Source organism: Bombina bombina, chromosome 3, assembly GCF_027579735.1.
Source record: "Bombina bombina isolate aBomBom1 chromosome 3, aBomBom1.pri, whole genome shotgun sequence".
NCBI classification, from domain to species: domain Eukaryota; kingdom Metazoa; phylum Chordata; class Amphibia; order Anura; family Bombinatoridae; genus Bombina; species Bombina bombina.
This window is the reverse complement of record NC_069501.1, coordinates 641,118,681-641,140,614: the sequence shown is the minus strand read 5'-3', so window position 1 is coordinate 641,140,614 and position 21,934 is coordinate 641,118,681. Positions and strand designations below refer to the sequence as shown.

At 36.3% G+C, this 21,934-nt stretch overlaps 1 protein-coding gene across 2 annotated transcripts in view; it reads left to right on the top strand.

The window, feature by feature from the left end:
* BCAS3 (BCAS3 microtubule associated cell migration factor) overlaps positions 1 to 21,934 on the top strand; it is a 2,220,355-nt gene that overhangs the window by 1,247,742 nt on the left and 950,679 nt on the right. For both annotated transcript variants that reach the window (XM_053707348.1, XM_053707349.1), the window contains one exon: positions 8,011 to 8,135. In XM_053707348.1, the coding sequence (XP_053563323.1) occupies positions 8,011 to 8,135 (125 nt within the window). The remainder of the gene's footprint in view (positions 1 to 8,010; positions 8,136 to 21,934) is intronic.

The window sequence follows — 21,934 nt, the reverse complement described above, 5'->3', positions numbered from 1 at the left end:
TGTTTTAAAAGATAGATAATCCCTTAATTACCAATTCCCCAGTTTTTCATAACCAACACAGTTATAATAATACACGTTTTACCTCTGTAATTACCTTGTATCTAAGCCTCAGCAGACTGCCCCCTTATTTCAGTTATTTTGGCAGACTTGCAGTTTAGCCAATCAGAGCTGTCTCCATGGTAAATTCACGTGCTTGAGCTCAATGTTATCTATATGAAACACGTGTACTAATGCCCTCTCGTGGTGAAAAACGATCAAAATGCATTTAGATTAGAGGCAGTCTTCAAGGTTTGAGAAATTAGCATATGAACCCACTAGGTTTAGCTTTCAACTAAGAATAACAAGAGAACAAAGCAAAATTGGTGATAAAAGTAAATTGGAAAGTTGTTTAAAATTACATGCCCTGTTTGAAACATGAAAGTTTTTTTGGACTTGACTGTCCCTTTAAATAAATCTGTTATATTTTCAATCTATATGGCTTCTACTAATCTTCATTTAAAGTAACTGTTCCAGACAATGAGGCTCTCTCAAAATATCCTGAGACAGAACATGACAACACTGCATGGACTGGCTCTTCTAAACGATCTACTGTGTTGGCCTCCGTCATGTTTTCATCATCTTTTTGCTCCTTGCAGTCGCTGTGTACAGGATATTCATCCAGGCAATTGTTACAGTAGTTTAACAATAGTTTCTCAAGTGCAGCTATCAAACAGTGTTCTGAGTCAGCCAGGTGGTCAAACAAAGCGTGTGCAGATTAATTACTTGATGCAGATAACATCTTTACATTGCCCTCAAAGATTATGATTATCTGAACATTGTACAAATTTCTGCTTCTAAAATGGAAAAAATGGGCTATTCAATTTGGTGCTTTGTGGTATGGTAATAGCAGTCAGAACCTGACTGAGCTAACCGGTATCCCTGGGGGTGCCGAGGCTGTAAATATGGCCACCGCCTTAGGCCTCAGCAGTCCGGTCCATAGCGCCAGAATCATCAATACAGCAGAATTTTAGCATGAACACAATCAACTTCACAAGGGACATCTGTAGAAATCATTTGTGGTTTGGGATGTTATAGGATCAGTCAAGTAATCGGTGGATTACAGTATTCCCCTCAGAACCTCCAGAATATGCAACCTACTGGAGTCACTGTCTAGACACGCCCCCGATATGTTGGGTATTTTTGCCTCCTCTTAGTGGACTGGAGTTTCATCCCACATTATTTTAAGCTTATATAAAAACAGGATTTATATTTTAATTTCACTATAATCTGATGGAATTTTAATGTGTTCTCTTCACAATGTACTACAAATCCCTTCAGATAGACCTGAACTCTTGGAACAGTGGTTACATTCTTTACTTAATAAGCACATTAAAGTTTTGTTCTAATTCATGTATTGTATTAATCAAGAAAATAAGATATAAATGTCAAAAAGGCTTACAGAAAACCTGCTGTATTAGCAAATGTCTTAGTTTTGTTTGTATTATCATACAAGAGATAGTCAAAGTGATATAAATGTTAAAATTGAAATGTGCATATAATTGAGAATTTGGTTTGTGATCAGAACAAACAGCACTGGCACATGCCGTATTTTTGCAAAACTGATAATGTAAAAAAGTGCTTCAGCTAAACAATGAAAATGCCTAACTGTGTAATTGCATTGACATCAAAACGGCTCATCTGTAGAAAGTAAACATTTATTTATAATTAGAGTAAAACATTATGGGAAGAACGTGGCAAATTCACATATAGTGATTTTTAACCTATTCTTCACTGAAAAATGGAAGACAGATCATAGAGCAGTGATTAGTAACTACTGGGACAGGATTCCATGTAGACTTCAGAGCTTCCCTGTGTCCCGAAGATTATCAACTTGAACTGTACACTTCAAATTTGAACCCGAATATAATATATATTTTACCCACAAATTACCTATAATTCTTTTGGACTTTCTTTTCTTTGTTGATTCACTTTCTACCCCACAGAGGACTTTAATGGGACACTGAACCCAATTTTTTTTCTTTCATGATTCAGATAGAGCATGCAATTTTAAGCAACTTTCTAGTTGACTCATGTTATCAATTTTTCTTTGTTCTCTTGCTATCTTTAATTGAAAAAGAAGGCATCTAAGCTAAGGAGCCAGCAAATTTTTGATTCAGAACCACGGCAGGCACTTGTTTATTGGTGCTGTCCAATCAGCAAGGACAACCCAGTTTGTTCACCAAAAATGGGCCCGCATCTAAACTTACATTCTTGCTTTTCAAATAAACATAACAAGAGAATGAAGAAAATTTGATTATAGGAGTAAATTAGAAAGTTGCTTAAAATTGCATGCTCTATCTGAATCACAAAAGGAAAAATTTGCGTTCAGTGTCCCTTTAAGGTTTAAAAAATACTGTATTATGGGTTCTGTGGCTACATGTGAAGTCATTTGAGTGAGTGAAAATGATTTCATACAGAATGCAGCCAGGGGTCACAAATGATAAATGACACATATAGTGTGTGGTTTTTGTTCTTCTTTATAGAGGTGGTTTTCTTAATCTGTTTATCTACCTGGGAGTCTATTCATTTACTGAATTTACTCTATTAAAAGACAGTTTGTCTTACTGTAGATTGATGAACACCCAGACCTTTATAAATGCTTTTGAATTCTTTTCAGCTTATGTACTGTATATCTACAATTTTTCTTCTAAGGTCTTCAAAAATTATGTTTCATTTATATTGAATTTTAATAACACAGCACCTCCAATCTCATCAATTTGATTGGAACATCAGACTCAAATCTACTTTTGGAAAAGGCTTTAAACTAGAGGTTCACAAACATTGTCTCATATATATTGTGAATGTTTAATTAAATGTGTTCAGTGTTGACAGGTAGACGTACACAGTCTTGTGTATAATCAGTTTAAGCAGATAGTGTCTTTTATTGTGACTTAGCAGAAGATCAGGACATATTTTTAAGAGTGTGTCTTAAAATATTCTTACTACTACCTGCTACTGGCCACATGTTCTTCGATGACCAATCAGATAGCCCCTGTTTTAGCCAGCAGATTCCTTGAATATTGCCAGATTGCAAGTGATGCACTAGCAAAATATTTCACTTGCACTCTAACTGTGCTCAAAGTACAATTTTAATGTGGCTGTGTTAGCGTGCATATTACAAGTTGAAAGCAAAAAGAAAGTCTGATGCACTTCAATGGGGTACACTGTTGTTTTTTTTCTTAAGCTGACACACCACTTATTGCTTGCGCACTAGCCCGACACCTCATTAGACCAACTGCCTTAAACCCAATAGTAGTTAGGAATATTTGACATTACAGTGTTCTTCACATTTTAAAATATTTATTTCTATATAAATCTCAAGATTTGTTTTGTAAAATATATATCTATTCCTTATAGGCGTACTTATAGATAACAAGCTAAAAATGGGTGCACAATGCAAAGTAGCATCTTCTAAGGCTAATACGATCCTAGTATGTATTAAAAAAAGAATTGATGCAAGGGAGGAAAACATAATTCTGTCACTATATAAATCACTGGTAAGACCTCACCTTGAGTATGGAGTGCAGTTCTGGGGACCAATCTCATAAAAATACATTGCAGCTTTAGAAAAAGTTCAGAGAAGGGTCACAAAACTAATAAGGGGAATGGAGAAATTAAGCTATAAGGAGAGGCTAGCCAAACTGTCTCTGTTTTCTCTAGAAAAAATGCGCTTAAAAGGTGATATGATTACTTTATATAAATATATTTAAGGCTCATATACATAGATGGCAGAAGCTCTGTTTAGTTAAAAAAAAATGTTTGTGAATAGAGGTCACACTTTAAAGGGACAGTCAAGTCCAAATAAACTTTCATGTTTCAGATAGGGCATGCAATTTTAAACAACTTTCCAATTTACTTTTATCACAAATTTTGCTTTGTTCTCTTGGTATCTTTAGTTAAATGCTATACCTAGGAAGGTCATTGAAGGCCGCCTGTTATTACATACTTTTTTTATTTGCATTTCACAACAGGGGAGAGCTAGTTCATGTGAGCCATGTAGATAACATTGTGATCACGCCCGTGGCTTGTGGCAGACACTGCACTAATTGGCTAAAATGAAAGTCAATAGATAATAAATAAAATGTTAATCACAGAGGTAAAATGTATATTAATATAATAGTGTTGGTTATACAAAACTGGGGAATGGGTAATAAAGGGATTATCTATCTTTTTAAACAACAAAAATTATGGTGTCTACTGTCCCTTTAAGGCTGGAGGAAAGGAGATTTAATCTCCTACAATGGAAAATGTTTTCGCTGTAAGAACAATCTAATTGTGGAACTCCTTGCCTAATGAGGTAGTGAATGCCAATACCTTAGATACATTTAAAAATGGCTTGGATAAATTTTTGGCTAGAAATGGAAACAGAATTTGGGGATACGATTGCTTGTGTTAAATGGGCAGTCTACAACCAATACAACTAACACAATTAATATATACTTTATAACCTCTAAATCTCTGCCTGCTTCTAAGCCCCTGCAAGCTGCTTCTTACTAGCTTTTCATAGCCAGACAGTGCTATTTCATGTGTGCCATAAAATAGCATTATGCTCAATCCCAAATTATACATGAACCAGCACTAATTGGCTAAAATGCAAGTTTGTAAAAATCACTGAGATAAAGGGGCAGTTTGCAGAGGCTAAGATACAAGCTAACAGGAGTAAAAAGTAAATTAATATAACAATGTTGAGAACTGGGGAATGGGTAATAAGGGATTCTCTGTCTTTTAAACAATACACATTTTCATTTAGACTGTCCCTTAAAATTGGTTATCTTTTTAATAGAATTATTTTAAGCTCAATTGTAGTTTTTCATTGTAAATCAAGTAGGATCTGTATAGTTTGATGTCGATGGACCATGCCCTGTGGTCCGATGAGACCAAGATAAACTTATTTCGTTCAGATGGTGTCAAGCGTGTGTGGCGGCAACCAGTTAAGGAGTACAAAGACAAGTGTGTCTTGCCTACAGTCAAGCATGGTGGTGGGAGTGTCATGGTCTTGGCCTGCAAGAGTGCTGCCGGCACTGGGGAGCTACAGTTCATTGAGGGAACCATGAATGCCAACATGTACTGTGGCATACTGAAGCAGAGCATGATCTCCTCCCTTCAGAGACTGGGCCGCAGGGCAATATTCCAACATGATAACGGCCAAACACACCTCCAAGACGACCACTGCCTTGCTAAAGAAGCTGAGGGTAAAGGTGATGGACTGGCCAAGCATGTCTCCAGACCTAAACCCTATTGAGCATCTGTGGGGCATCCTCAAATGGAAGGTCGGGGAGCTCAAGGTCTCTAACATCCACCAGCTCTGTGATGTCGTCATGGAGGAGTGGAAGAGGACACCAGTGGCAACCTGTGAAGCTCTTGTGAACTCCATGTCCAAGAGGGTTAAGGCAGTGCTGGAAAATAATGGTGGCCACACAAAATATTGACACTTTGAGCCCAATTTGGACATTTCCACGTAGGGGTGTACTCACTTTTGTTGCCAACGGTTTAGACATTAATGGCTGTGTGTTGAGGTATTTTGAGGGGACAGCAAATTTACAATGTTATATAGGCTGTACACTCACTACTTTACATTGTAGCAAAGTGTCATTTCTTCAGTGTTGTCACATGAAAAGATATAATAAAATATTTACAAAAATGTGAGGGGTGTACTCACTTTTGTTAGATACTGTATGTATATATATATATATATATATAAATACATACATACACACACATGTTTAGCATATTTAGATGTGTGTGTGTGTGTGTGTGTGTGTATATATATATATATATATATATATATATATATATATATGTTTCACAGAAGTGCACTCTCACTTAATAAATATCAACTGCCAGGGTGCAGGCAAAACATAAGTCCATAGCAACATAACAGGTTAGCACTGTCTGGTCCTTATTAAAGATGCTTCTGAGGAAGGGGAGTTTTTTTTATCCCTGAAACATCATATTAAAGCATCTTTAATAAGGACCAGAGAGTGCTAGCCTGTTATGTTGCTCTCTCTCTCTTGTAGCCCCTTCCAGTGAAACACCTTATTGTACACCATATCCCATTTTACCCTTATAAAAAAAATGTCATCAATATTTATATTGAAATTTTTTTTATCAGAAATTATATATATATGAGTGTAAAATTTTTATTATGATGTGTTTGGTGAATATTTTTTTTAACCCATACACTTTACGCTAGGTCTTTATTTCCAACTTGTAATATGCTCGTTAGGACAGTTGCGCTATTTCTTAGCGTTTTCCGTGCTAACATTAGCACACCAATTGTAATCTAGTCATTTGTTGGCAATTTAGGGAACAGCAGTGAACCAAAAATGAGAATCACAACTGATAAGTCCATCAACGTTGTGCCTCTGTTGCCATTCTCCTGAATATTTGGTGTGTTATTGAATTTTAATTATGGTTTTCCTTATTTTTCGTGTGTTTAGTCAGGGGAGTACCTCTTTACTCTTTTGTCTGACGATCTTGACATTTTATTTGTAATTGCTTATCTTCATATCTTTGTTATATTTAAGTTCAAATGTATATATTAAGACTTGTTTTTAATACTCTTCTTATACTTATAGGATATTATTACTATAACGACAACATGTGTAGACATCTTTGTTTGTGCCATAATTAGTACATTATATTGCTGTACTATAGGTTTTTTTCTTGCATTTTTTAAACACATTAACAGGTATGTATGTCAAACCCATAGAATTAAAAATGTTTAAAACTTTAATACCTATAATAGAACTAAATTACAAGTGTAATCTAACTGTTGCTCACAAGCTATGTTGCTACGGAAATAGAATGTATTACAAGTGGAAATTAAATGGATATCGAGTGCGCAATTGTTTTTTATGCTCATCGGGTTAGTACAACTGAAACACTCGCGTAAGGGGTAGTGCGTTAAAAAAAAGTTGCACCAAAGACAACATAAATACATTTTAAAATATTTACTCTCATATAAACACTATCTGATACAATTATTCATAGAAATAAAAAATAAAAAAAGTTATAAGGGTTAAAAGGTATATGGTATATGACAAGGTGTTAAAAGGGATTTTATATATATCTCTATATATATGTGTGTGTGTATGTATACATATGCCTTTTGTGATTTACTGTACAAATTTAACATTTCAATTTTCTTCACATACATAAAAATGTAATATTTATTATAAATATATATATATATATAATATTTCTATATGTATCTGTATATACAGGCATAGGTATATACAGATACATATAGAAATATGCATTTGCAATAGAAATTAAATTTTCCTTATGTGAAGAACATTGGAATGTGAAATATGAATAAACTACTATAGGGTTAGCGCGCAAGCGATAGGGCTCTCCATTGACTTCTATAGGTTGCAATATTTGGTTAGAGCACGTTGGGTTTTGCTCTTGCGCAAACTGTTTACTTTCAACTTGTAATATGCATGCAATCCGACGTGTGCAAAAAGATTACTCCTAGCAAAGTTTACACTCAAGCAAAAATCGCTAAATAACGCTGGACTTGAAGTCTGGTCCATAATCATTTAGCCCAAGCAAATTCTGCTTCTTTATAGTAGTTAACTAAAACTATCAATTGCCTGGTATCAGATTTTGTATTTGGAAACTTTATTAAATCTTTTTCAGTTCTGGCATTACAGTGACACTGAACTGCATATGAACTGACTGAATAACATAGTGAGGGTCATTTTCTGTTTCAGCTGCATAGTAGTGAAAAGCTAACACATAATTTAAGAGAGGAAGGAATAGAACATGTTTACGTAGTGTAGCAAGTGCAAGGTGACCCATCTGCAGTATGTCCTTTTCATATTTATTTTTATTATTATAATGTTTGATAGTTTACTGGAATTGTCTTAAGATGTTTATCTGAGATTCACTAATCTATTTGGATTCAGTGAAGATTAAGAAGATCTTAACTTTTCTCTCTTTTTCTTTTCGTTTTGCTATTTAAAGCAAAGCCAAGGCAGCACCGCAGATTTCCCCAAGTAAATCAGTGGGAGGCGAGTTTTGTGTTGCTGCTGTGTTCGGGTCATCAAGATCTTGGTTTGCCAGCAACCAAGGCATTAAAAGAGACAAAGGTTTGTATGGGGTTTTATTCATATTATAGTGAGTAAGTTGACTAATAAAATATGCTCTATAAAAAAGATTTTATATACCGTATATAGTATTGCTTTCCTTGCCGTAAATATAAATCAGACTCATACAGCTTTTGAAGCGATTGACTGCTAAATGGAATTGTTAATGCACAGCACCACCACTTAAAGAATTACTTTCTGTTATAATTTTTAAGCTAAACAACTAACATATTAAAGTTAATAAACATTAATTAAAACCTACTGACCTATATTTTCTCCAAAACGAAGTTTCATAACGTTCTAAAAGTTATATCTTTTATTCGCCGATGATGTCACGTTATCCTGCCCACTATTTTCAGCACTGTGTGTTCAAAATACTTAAACCAATAACTTTGTGTTTAAAGCGCCATTTTGAAACCTAGGTATTGTAAACGGATTGGTACAGAGCAAAGGATACCCACGGAGTGGGTTTGGAAAACAATTAAATTTGCAGACAAGATTTCTGATATACGGTAGAGATATGTTAATGAAATGCTATTGATAAAAAGCGTATTTGGGGTAGTTAGTTAGTAACAGGCATAGAAAATATTTACTTACAGTGGCCCTTTAACTGGCAGTTATGTTGAAGTTTTTGAGACTAGTTGTGTGCAGGCCATATGTCCACTAACTTGGCTGATATCACAATGTAAAAGTAATAGCTTCTGACTGGCCTTCATGTCTGTTAGTGCGAGTCAGCTCTAAACATAGTGCAACATATGTTGGTCTGATGTCACTCAGCATAGTGAGCCCACAAGGCTGTGCGATATTACAAAGCCATAACTGCCATTGAGTTAGTTTATATTATTTCATAAATACCTCTCAGAGTTGAATGGATGTCATAAAATTAGGTCACCAGTGCAATTATTTGTTTTTCTTTTTATTCAATAATTCTATATCCCTTTTTTATAAACCTTGTGCTTTTTTAGCATTTTAAGAAATGTCTTGCCCTGTTAAAGCAAATGACAGTTTACCCTAGGAATGTGCATATGTTCTTCTTTAGCACGGGGGGGCTAATCCGACCCTTCTTTACAGAGTTCACGGCCGCGCTAATAGGAGAGTTAGGTCCTGGACTCTGTGAAGAAGGGTCAGATTAGCGCACCCTCTGCCCCCACGCTTAAGAAGAAGGGATCTGCTGTGGTAATGTACCTGTAGTGTGCTGGGGAGCCTCACAAATATGAGCATAAGCACAGCCCTGGAGAATAGGATTAGAGCAGCTCTTCTATTTGACAGGAGTAGAGAACATTTATATTCCTTTTAATGAAATTGAATGTAAATTTTAAAAAATATTCATTATTTGGTTCATTTTAACCCTTTGAGTGCTAAGCATTTTCCCACCTGGGTGCTTAGATTTTTTAATATTTTTTTTTATTTTTTGAACAATTTTTTTTTAACTTTTTTTTATTTTTTTTCAGACCCCCCAAGACTTAAACTGTTGGAAAGGTGAGGAGATTACATTTCCAATGGTGGGTCTTGGGAGTCTGTAGCTGCTTAGATGCCTGAGATACAGGCTACTAAGCAGCATGCCCCCTGCTCTTATACTTAAGTTGTGCGGTGACGTCATCACGTTATTGTGCGTGACATCACCACGCAAAACGGGAAGCCCCGGCGATGCCTGTCACTCTACAGGCACGATTGCTGTGGTAGGAGCGGGTGGGAGCCCCCAGATCTCCCTCAAGGTGAGAGAGTGCTAGCGACGGCTCTGAACCGTCGTTAGCACCAGAGTGGGAAACTCTGCGACGGCTCAGAGCCGTTGTTAGAACTCAAGGGGTTAAATTAACCTAATACCAATTAGTGCAGCTAATGGATATGAGTATTTTATTCCAGATGATTGGTCCAAAACATATTATTTAGTGCTACACAAGTCTAGTTTTCAGAAGTAAATGCAGCTTAAAGGGACATTACTAATATGCTAAATGTAGAAAGAATTCATAGTAAACTTTGTTAAGCTGAGGAGGAAAATAAAGTGACTGTGTATGCACATGCCAGATCCATATTCCCTTTGAAGTCCTGCTACTAGCATCCTGATTGGTTGCTTAAAGTCCCTTTACAATATAAAATGGTTATGTTCATGTGATATTTTCTAGTCAGCTTTTTACAGATATGCTGCATCACTTTCACGTATCCTTACTTTCATATTCCTTTGGCACTGACAGTTTTTCTCCAAATAATTTTCCATCCACTGCCTAAATCTAGTCCCCAAGGCTGCAGACAGGCCAACATTTTCAATCAGTCTTCCCAAATGCAAGTGCTATAATCGGATTTAATCACAAGGTTATATTCTGATTTATTTGTGGGCCTGATGAACAGTGTTTGATATGCTCTGAGAATACAATATAGGTATCTAGGTTTGGTGCTGAACAAAAGCTCCTGTAATAGGCCAGGATTATTTTACCTTTACAAAATAACAGTCACAAGAGCATTACAAAAAAAACAATACTATAAAAACCGAAATGATTTAAAAAAATAAGGTAGAGTCCATCAGTCAAATAGGGGTTTAGTAAAGGCCATTTTTCCTGGTGGAGAGAACACCAGACTGTCTTCCTGTTCCAAAACAGACAATATATATATTATTATTGTTTAATTTATTTATTTTTAGTTCCTATTAGTATATGGGACTACGTAGTATTTATATCTTGTAGTATAGTTTGCTGAATAAGCATAATTTTATGCCCATTACTTTCAGTTGTTTAACTTCAGGCTCCTTAGTCTAAGTTGATTTACATACAATGGATTAACATTCTGTAATATACTATATATGTGATTTAAAAATTATTAAAAGGTGCTAGAAAATATAATTGATTTTATGGTTAGTACACAGAATAATCAACCAGAATTTCATATTACATGTGCCACCTTGACAAATAAAGCAGGTAAGAATCATAAACCCAAGAAGTTTACCCAAATTTGAAAAGAGAAAGAAAGGTCAAAATTGAAATGTGTGGGGTACATTTTATTTTTTATTAGAAACATTTTTGCAAAATAATTTATTCTAGTCAAATTTATAGCTATTTTTTTTTTTTTTTTTTTGCAGTATATACACATATGCTTCGAGAGCCTGTGAACCATTATTCATAAACAGCACATCTTCTCAGATTGTCAGCAACACAAATGTAGTCTTCACAGACCCAGATCTCTGAGTTTGAATACTGGTGCACGGCCCTCACAGTATATGTGCGTATACTACTAAAAAACAATAATACCTTTTACTAGAAGTATTTTTGCTAATGGAAGTATGTTACAAAAATGCTTCTGTTTAAAATTTAAATGCAAACATTTACGCTTCAATTTTGACCTCCCAATCCCTAGTTAGTTTGTAGATAGCCTTATACTTATCCCAGGTGTTTTTCTTTGCCATGGAAGATGATAAATAATGTGACATAATAATATATATGCTTTTGTTAAACTTCTTAAAGGGACAGTATACACCAATTTTCATATAACTGCATGTAATAGACACTACTATAAAGAAGATGCATGTACATCTGAGACTGTGGGGCTTGGTTAGGAGTTTGAAAATCAGCAAAATGTTCTTAAAAATAAACAAAACTATACATTGTTACAAAAACACTCCCAGTTGGGCTGTATAAATGGATCATCTACAAAACATTTTTGCAAAGAAAATCTAGTTTACAATGTCCATTTAATGTTCAAATTAGAAAGTCATGTTACATGGGGGGGTAGTTATCAACGCGTCTACTTTTACTGCCTTCGCCAGTTCAATACGCCCGCCTAATCTCGCCTACCATTGCCGCCGCGGACCTGCAAAATTTCGCCTAAGTTATCAAAAAATCTGTCAAAAAGCCGGGCACCCAGTACGGGGCGATGAGCAGCGGACTGTGAGAGTTATCACTCATCTGATCTCGCTGCTCTTCGGCTTTTTTACAGCTTTTTTGCTAGCCTGTCACTAAGCACCCACACTAAACTACACTGTTCTACCCCCTATACCGGCGCCCCTGGAGCCTCCCGCAACTAAATAAAGTTAGTAACCCCTAAACCGCCGCTCCTAGACCCCTCCGCAACTCTTATAAATGTTTTAACCACTAAACCGCTGCTCCCGGACACCGCGGCAACCTACATTATACCTAGTAACCCCTATCCTGCCCCCCCCCATACCATCGCCCTCTATAATAAAGTTATTAACCCCTATCCTGCTGATCCCGCACCTCGCTGCAACTAAATAAATAGTTTAACCCCTAAACCGCCGCTCCCGGACCCCGCCGCAACCTATATTAAACTTATTAACCCCTAATCTGCCCCCCCTACACCGTCGCCACCTATAATACATTTATTAACCCCTCTCCTGCCCCCCTACACCGCCGCCACTGTAATAAATTTATTAACCCCTAAACCTAAGTCTAACACTAACCCTAACACCTCCCTAACTTAAATATTAATTAAATAAATCTAAATAATATTTCTATTATTAACTAAATTAATCCTATTTAAAACTAAATACTTACCTTTAAAATAAACCCTAATATAGCTACAATATAAATAATAATTATATTTTAGCTATCTTAGGATTTATTTTTATTTTACAGGTAACTTTCAATTTATTTTAACTAGGTACAATAGCTATTAAATAGTTATTAACTATTTAATAGCTACCTAGCTAAAATAAAGAGAAATTTACCTGTAAACTAAAAACCAACCTAAGTTACAATTACACCTAACACTACACTATACTTTAATAAATTATTCCTATTTAAAACTACTTACCTGTAAAATAAACCCTAATATAGCTACAATGTAATTAATAATTACATTGTAGCTATTTTAGGATTTATATTTATTTTACAGGTAACTTTGTATTTATTTTAGCTAGTTAGAATAGTTATTAAATAGTTATTAACTATTTAATAACTACCAAGCTAAAACAAATACAAAATTACCTGTAAAATAAATCCTAACCTAAGTTACAATTAAACCTAACACTACACTATCATTAAATTAGTTAAATAAATTAGCTACAAATAACTACAATTAAATATAATTACATAAACTAACTAAAGTACAAAAAATAAAAAAGCTAAGTTGCAAAAAATAAAAAAATAAGTTACAAGCATTTAAAAAATATTACAACAATTTTAAGCTAATTACACCTAATCTAAGCCCCCTAATAAAATAACAAAGCCCCCCAAAATAAAAAAATTCCCTACCCTATTCTGCATTAAGAAAGTTCAAAGCTCTTTTACCTTTCCAGCTCTTAAAAGGGCCTTTTGCGGGGCATGCCCCAAAGAAAACTGCTCTTTTGCCTGTAAAAGAAAAATACAACCCCCCCAACATTAAAACCCACCACCCACATACCCCTAATCTAACCCAAACCCCCCCTTAAAAAAACCTAACACTACCCCCCTGAAGATCATCCTACCTTGAGTCGTCTTCACTCAGCCGAGCCACCGATGGAACCGAAGAGGAGATCCGGAGCGGCAGAAGTGATCCTCCAAGGGGCGCTGAAGAAGTCTTCCATCCGATGAAGTGATCCTCCAGGCGGCGCTGAAGAAGTCTTCCATCCGGGCGATGTCATCTTCCAAGCGGCGCTGAAGAAGTCTTCCATCCGGGCGATGTCATCTTCCAAGCGGGGTCTTCAATCTTCTTTCTTCTGGATCCATCTTCATCCCGCCGACGTGGAACATCCTTCTTTCCCGACGGACTACCAACTAATGAAGGCTCCTTTAAGGGACGTCATCCAAGATGGCGTCCCTTCAATTCCGATTGGCTGATAGGATTCTATCAGCCAATCGGAATTAAGGTAGGAAAAATCGGATTGGCTGATTTAATCAGCCAATCAGATTGAGCTTGCATTCTATTGGCTGATCGGAACAGCCAATAGAATGCAAGCTCAATCTGATTGGCTGATTGGATCAGCCAATCGGATTGAACTTCAATCTGATTGGCTGATTCAATCAGCCAATCAGATTTTTCCTACCTTAATTTCGATTGGCTGATAGAATCCTATCAGCCAATCGGAATTGAAGGGACGCCATCTTGGATGACGTCCCTTAAAGGAGCCTTCATTCGTCGGTAGTCCGTCGGGAAAGAAGGATGTTCCGCGTCGGCGGGATGAAGATGGATCCAGAAGAAAGAAGATTGAAGACCCCGCTTGGAAGATGACATCGCCCGGATGGAAGACTTCTTCAGCGCCACTTGGAAGATGACATCTCCCGGATGGAAGACTTCTTCAGCGCCGCCTGGAGGATCACTTCATTGGATGGAAGACTTATTCAGCGCCCCTTGGAGGATCACTTCTGCCGCTCCTGATCTCCTCTTCAGTTCCATCGGTGGCTCGACTCAAGGTAGGATGATCTTCAGGGGGGTAGTGTTAGGTTTATTTAAGGGGGGTTTGGGTTAGAGTAGGGGTATGTGGGTGGTGGGTTTTAATGTTGGGGGGGTTGTATTTTTCTTTTACAGGCAAAAGAGCAGTTTTCTTTGGGGCATGCCCCACAAAAGGCCCTTTTAAGGGCTGGTAAGGTAAAAGAGCTTTGAACTTTTTTAATGTAGAATAGGGTAGGGAATTTTTTTTATTTTGGGGGGCTTTGTTATTTTATTAGGGGGCTTAGATTAGGTGTAATTAGCTTAAAATTGTTGTAATATTTTTTAAATGTTTGTAACGTATGTTTTTTATTTTTTGTAACTTAGCTTTTTTTATTTTTTGTACTTTAGTTAGTTTATGTAATTGTATTTAATTGTAGTTATTTGTAGCTAATTTATTTAACTAATTTAATGATAGTGTAGTGTTAGGTTTAATTGTAACTTAGGTTAGGATTTATTTTACAGGTAATTTTGTATTTCTTTTAGCTAGGTAGTTATTACATAGTTAATAACTATTTAATAACTATTCTAACTAGCTAAAATAAATACCAAGTTACCTGTAAAATAAATATAAATCCTAAAATAGCTACAATGTAATTATTAATTACATTGTAGCTATCTTAGGGTTTATTTTACAGGTAAGTATTTAGTTTTAAATAGGAATAATTTATTAAAGTATAGTGTAGTGTTAGGTGTAATTGTAACTTAGGTTAGTTTTTATTTTACAGGTAAATTTCTCTTTATTTTAGCTAGGTAGCTATTAAATAGTTAATAACTATTTAATAGCTATTGTACCTAGTTAAAATAAATTGAAAGTTACCTGTAAAATAAAAATAAATCCTAAGATAGCTACAATATAATTATTATTTATATTGTAGCTATATTAGGGTTTATTTTAAAGGTAAGTATTTAGTTTTAAATAGGATTAATTTAGTTAATAATAGAAATATTATTTAGATTTATTTAATTAATATTTAAGTTAGGGGGGGTGTTAGGGTTAGTGTTAGACTTAGGTTTAGGGGTTAATAATTTTATTACAGTGGCGGCGGTGTAGGGGGGGGGCAGGATAGGGGTTAATAAATGTATTATAGGTGGCGACGGTGTAGGGGGGGCAGGATAGGGGTTAATAAGTTTAATATAGGTTGTGGCGGGGTCCGGGAGCAGCGTTTTAGGGGTTAATACATTTATTATAGTTGCGGCGGGGTCAGGGAGTGGTGGTTTAGGGGTTAATATGTATAGAGTAGCTTGCGGTGGGCTCCGGGAGCGGCGGTTTAGGGGGTAATAACTTTATTTAGTTGCGGCGGTGTAGGGGGGGACAGCTTAGGGGTGTTTAGACTCGGGGTTCATGTTAGGGTGTTAGGTGTAGACAGCTCCGATAGGAATTAATGGGATGTCTGGCAGCAGAGAACTTGTACTTTTCGCTATGGTCAGACTCCCATTGATTCCTATGGGATCCGCCGCCTCCAGGTCGGCGGATTGAAAACCAGGTACGCTGGGCCGGAAAAGTGCCGAGCGTACCTGCTAGTCATTTGATAACTAGCAAAAGTAGTCAGATAATGCCACACTTGTGTGCGGAACATCTGGAGTGATGTAAGAATCGATCTGTGTCGGACTGAGTCCGGCGGATCAAACCTTACGTCACAAAATTCTACTTTTGCCGGTCTGTAGCCTTTGATAACTAAGGCGAATCAGCCTCGCCACAAATACGCTGTGGAATTCCAGCGTATTTGAGGTTGATGGCTTGATAACTACCCCCCTATGAGGCATATTTATCAACCTCCGTATGGAGCTTGATGCCCCTTGTTTCTGGTGAGCCTTCACGGTACAGCATACATTTACAGCGGTAAAATGCAATTAAAGCAAATGTCAACACAGCAGGGAGCAGTGCGAATGCCTGACAAGCGTTTCACCACTGCTTTTTCAAAGGCCTTTACATATTAGTTTAATACGTATGTGCAGTTGCACAGATATAGGGAGGAACGGTAACGGTAAAGACTCATAATAGCTTTAAGATAGTACAGTGCAACTTATTTTGAGCTAGTCATCCTGACTAATGAGTTAGGGGCCTTCGGGTCTAAGTGCTACACACAACGGGGGGTAGTTATCAAGCCGTCAACCTCAAATTCCGCAGCGTATTTGTGGCGAGGCTGATTCGCCTTAGTTATCAAAGGCTCGAGACCGGCAAAAGTAGAATTTTGTGACGTAAACTTCGATCCGCCGGACTCAGTCCGACACAGATCGATTCTTACGTCACTCCAGATGTTCCGCACACAAGTGCGGCACAATCTCACTACTTTTGCTAGTTATCAAATGACTAGCAGGTACGCTCTGCACTTTTACGGCCCAGCGTACCTGGTTTTCAAACCGCCACCCCTGGAGGCGGCGGATCCCATAGGAATCAATGGGAGTCTGACCATAGCGAAAGTACAAGTTCGCTGCTGACAGACATCCCATTGATTTCTATGGGAGCTGTCTGCACCTAACACCCTAACATGTACCCCGAGTCTAAACACCCCTAATCTGTCCCCCCTACACCGCCGCAACTAAATAAAGTTATTACCCCCTAAACCGCCGCTCCCGGAGCCCACCGCAAGCTACTCTATACATATTAACCCCTAAACCGCCGCTCCCTGAACCCGCCGCAACCTATATTAAACTTATTAACCCCTAATCTGCCCCCCCCTACACCGTCGCCACCTATAATAAATTTATTAACCCCTATCCTGCCCCCCACTACGCCGCCGCCACTGTAATAAAATTATTAACCCCTAAACCTAAGTCTAACACTAACCCTAACACCCCCCCTAACTTAAATATTAATTAAATAAATCTAAATAATATTTCTATTATTAACTAAGTTAATCCTATTTAAAACTAAATACTTACCTGTAAAATAAACCCTAATATAGCTACAATATAAATAATAATTATATTGTAGCTCTCTTAGGATTTATTTTTATTTTACAGGCAACTTTCAATTTATTTTAACCAGGTTCAATAGCTATTAAATAGTTATTAACTATTTAATAGCTACCTAGCTAAAATAAAGAGAAATGTACCTGTAAAATAAAAACTAACCTAAGTTACAATTACACCTAACACTACACTATACTTTAATAAATTATTCCTATTTAAAACTAAATACTTACCTGTAAAATAAACCCTAAGATAGCTACAATATAATTAATAATTACATTGTAGTTATCTTAGGATTTATATTTATTTTACAGGTAATTTTGTATTTATTTTAGCTAGTTAGAATAGTTATTAAATAGTTATTAACTATTTAATAACTACCTAGCTAAAAGAAATACAAAATTACCTGTAAAATAAATCCTAACTTAAGTTACAATTAAACCTAATACTACACTATCATTAAATAAATTAAATAAACTACCTACAAATAACTACAATTAAATACAATTACATAGACTAACTAAAGTACAAAAAATAAAAAAAGCTAAGTTACAAAAAATAAAAAAAGCTAAGTTACAAAAAATAAAAAAATAAGTTACAAACATTTTAAAAATATTACAACAATTTTAAGCTACTTACACCTAATCTAAGCCCCCTAATAAAATAACAAACCCCCCCAAAATAAAAAAATGCCCTACCCTATTCTAAATTAAATAAAGTTCAAAGCTCTTTTACCTTACCAGCCCTTAAAAGGGCCATTTGTGGGGCTTGCCCCAAAGAAAACTGCTCTTTTGCCTGTAAAAGAAAAATACAACCCCCCCAACATTAAAACCCACCACCCACATACCCCTAATCTAACCAAAACCCCCCTTACAAAAACCTAACACTAATCCCCTGAAGATCATCCTACCTTGAGTCGTCTTCACTCAGCCGAGCAGCGATGGAACCGAAGTGGACATCCGGAGCGGAAGAAGTTAATTCTCCAAGCGGCGCTGAAGAAATCTTCCATCCGATGAAGTCATCATCCAGGCGGCGCTGAAGAAGTCTTCGATCCGGGCGATGTCATCTTCCAAGAGGCGCTGAAGAGGTCTTCTATCCGGGCGATGTCATCTTCCAAGCCGGGTCTTGAATCTTCCTCCCGCCGACGCGGAACATCCTTCTTCACCGACGGACTACGACGAATGAAGGCTCCTTTAAGGGACGTCATCCAAGATGGCATCCCCTCAATTCCGATTGGCTGATAGGATTCTATCAGCCAATCGGAATTAAGGTAGGAAAAATCTGATTGGCTGATGGAATCAGCCAATCAGATTCAAGTTCAATCCGATTGGCTGATCCAATCAGCCAATCAGATTGAGCTCACATTCTATTGGCTGATCGGAACAGCCAATAGAATGCGAGCTCAATCTGATTGGCTGATTGGATCAGCCAATCGGATTTAACTTGAATCTGATTGGCTGATTCCATCCGAAGAGCAGCGAGATCGGATGAGTGATAACTCTCACAGTCCGCTGCTCATCGCCCCGCGGCTTTTTGACAGCTTTATTTGATAACTTAGGCGAACGTATTCAAGGTCCGCTGCGGCGAAAGGTAGGTGAGCTTAGGCGGGCGTATTGGGCCGGCGAAGGCAGAAAAGTAGACGGCTTGATAACTACCCCCCAACAGATTTACCTTACCTAAACATGCTCAGACAATTGTGACAATCCAGTTATTTATTAGTTAATATATTTGTTCTAATATACACTGAGAACAGACATACTTATATGTTTTTTAACTTGTTTTAAATGTGTGTGTTTTTCACCTTTTTAAATTTTATATTAGTAAAAGTTAAGTTTTAATAAATGAATTGGTTGACCCCTAACCACCCCTGTTATGGTACATAATACATTCCCCCCACATATGGTTTCTAAGTGTGCTAAAATAGTGCTTCTTTCTTTCTCTTTTCTTAATTATTTATACTTATAAAGCACTAGGCACTGCCCCCCTTTAGGTTTAATATACACATTTGGAGGGATTAGAGTGACTGTATACTTACCTTCTTTTCAGGGAGCATCTATATGGTCACATAATGAGCCTTAAACCTTCCAGAGATTGTTTAGCCAGTTAGATTTTCTTTTAGTTATTGGCGAATTAAAAAAAGTTAGTTCTTTTTAAAGTAGATAGATAGAGTGTTTCTATCAGTGCAAACAACATTTAATAGAAAGGTCTTATAGAACCTGCTTATTCAGACATAAACAGGAGTTTTCGATCACGTCCTTGAGCAGCTTTGGTTCTGAGTCACGACTCACAAGTACTAATATGTTTTTCTGAAAGTGTCAGAGAAAGGAGTATACTATTTACACTAATAAATTGATTCTTCTCAATCATACTTTATGAAACCACTACTTGGAACTTATTTTTTATGTGTTCTTATACCTTTAATATTCATCTTCTGGATTAGGACCCTCCCCCGTTTCTCCAAATAGGTTCATGCTTGGGTATATGTTTTTTTTTTTTTTTTTAAAGGTTTATTAGTTTTATACATCAATTATAAATCTGAACAATCAATCTTTCCAAATTTAACAAAATCATAATAGAACATTTTCATACTCTATACTTTCTGTTTCAGATAATATATAATGCAGTATACATTTATCCAATCTTACTCTCAGACAGAAAAAATTAAGTCGTATAGGGAGGATACCTGTCCATGAAACATAACAATCATAAAACTATAGAAAGGTATTCCTTTTTCCCCTTTCTATTATCATAAAGAAAGAAAACAAAAGGAAAAACTAACGAACCTCTTTCCTTTTCCCTTTTCACCCACAGTAACCACACAAAGAATCACTCTATCTATATTGGTGCCTTTCCCCCCTGGATTCTATGTAAAAGATATTTAGTTTAAAGTTGTAACATCTTAAATCACAAAAAACAAAAAACAAAAAAAAAAAAAAAAAAGAAAAGAAAATTTCTCTCTCTGCACTCCTCCTCCTCCCCCTATATTCTAAGCCTGATTGGGGTCTTCAAAAAGCCATTCCCCTCTCAATCTACAGTTTTCCATATAGATTGTATTTTTGAAGTTTCCGACTATTTTCTTTTGTTCTTCAATCTCCCTGGTTTTAATCCAATTCTCCCATTTGCTAAAAAAGCGTGTTATGTTAGTATCAATGTGGTATAGAGTGTCTTGTAGTTCTATAAGAAATTGGTGATAAGTAATTTCCCCCAAGTTCCCCAGCGAGGGTGGTTTAGCCTGTTTCCAGCCTTTTAATATAAGGTTTCTAGCTAGCAAAATTATCATCGTTATGAATTTCCGATTTCGTAGCTGTTCTTTTTTATAGTGGAAGAAAAAAATCTGTTCTGGTTGTAAGAGTATTTGAGTATGATAGACCTTGCTCAGCCAGAAATTTATCTTTCCCCAAAAACTTTGTATCTTGGGGCAGAGCCAGAAGCTATGAATTAGGTTTGTCTTTGATTGTCTGCATTTAGTGCAGAACGTTCCTTCCCCTATGCCGCCCCATTTAGCAATCTTCTCGGGTGTTATATATACCATCCACATTAATTTTACATGCTGTTCACGCATAGGAATAGCTAATGATGCTTCCTCCACTCTCTCCACACTTTTTAATATTAATTGCGTAGTTAAATTCGGAAAGTACATTTCCCTCCATTTTGCAGTTGCGCTTTCAATATATTGTTTGTAGTTTATATTGTTTATTAGATTATATAACGGAGATATTGAATATTTACCACTTTTAATCAGATTGATTACCGGAACTAATGGTGCAAGATCCCAATTATTCCCTTGTATTTGAATTAATTTAAGGCAGTAATGCCTAATTTGTAAGAATGAGAAAAAATGTTTCTCAGAAAGAGAATATTTATTTTTAATTGTTTCAAAATCTTCGACTTGAATTACACCCTGGTTGTTTTTTGTTAATTGGATAATATTGGATAATCCCTTTTCTTGCCAAACTGTAAATATTTTAGATGAAAGACCCTGTTTAAATTCTAAATTTCCTTTAATAGATAAATACCTTGTTGCATAGGGATGTATACCTAAGTACTTACATGATCTATGCCAAGCTACAACTGTATCCCTGAGCAAATCTATTTTTTTGACATATGGTGGGAGGTTTTTAACCTCGAGATGGAGGATATTTTTTAAATAGAAAGGTTTTGTCAATCCGCTCTCTGTCTCTGGCAAAGTGAAATGGTTACTCTCTAGGAGCCAATCAAGAGCAATCTTTGTCACTGCCACCAGGTTATATATTAATAAGTTAGGGAGGCCTAGGCCCAGGTATTCTTTTTTAAGTATTAATTTTTGATAGCTGAGTCTAGGCCTATTATTCACCCATAAATATTCCTTAATTGCTTGATTAGATATCTTAATCTCCTGTTTCTTGATTAAGAAAGGAATATTCTGAAAAAGATACAGTAGCCTTGGGAGTGCGATCATTTTAAGTAAATTCACTTTACCAGAGAGGGAAAGTGGAAGTGAGGTCCACCTTTTGAGGGTTTCACAGAATTGTCTAATGCCATTACCAATATTCAAA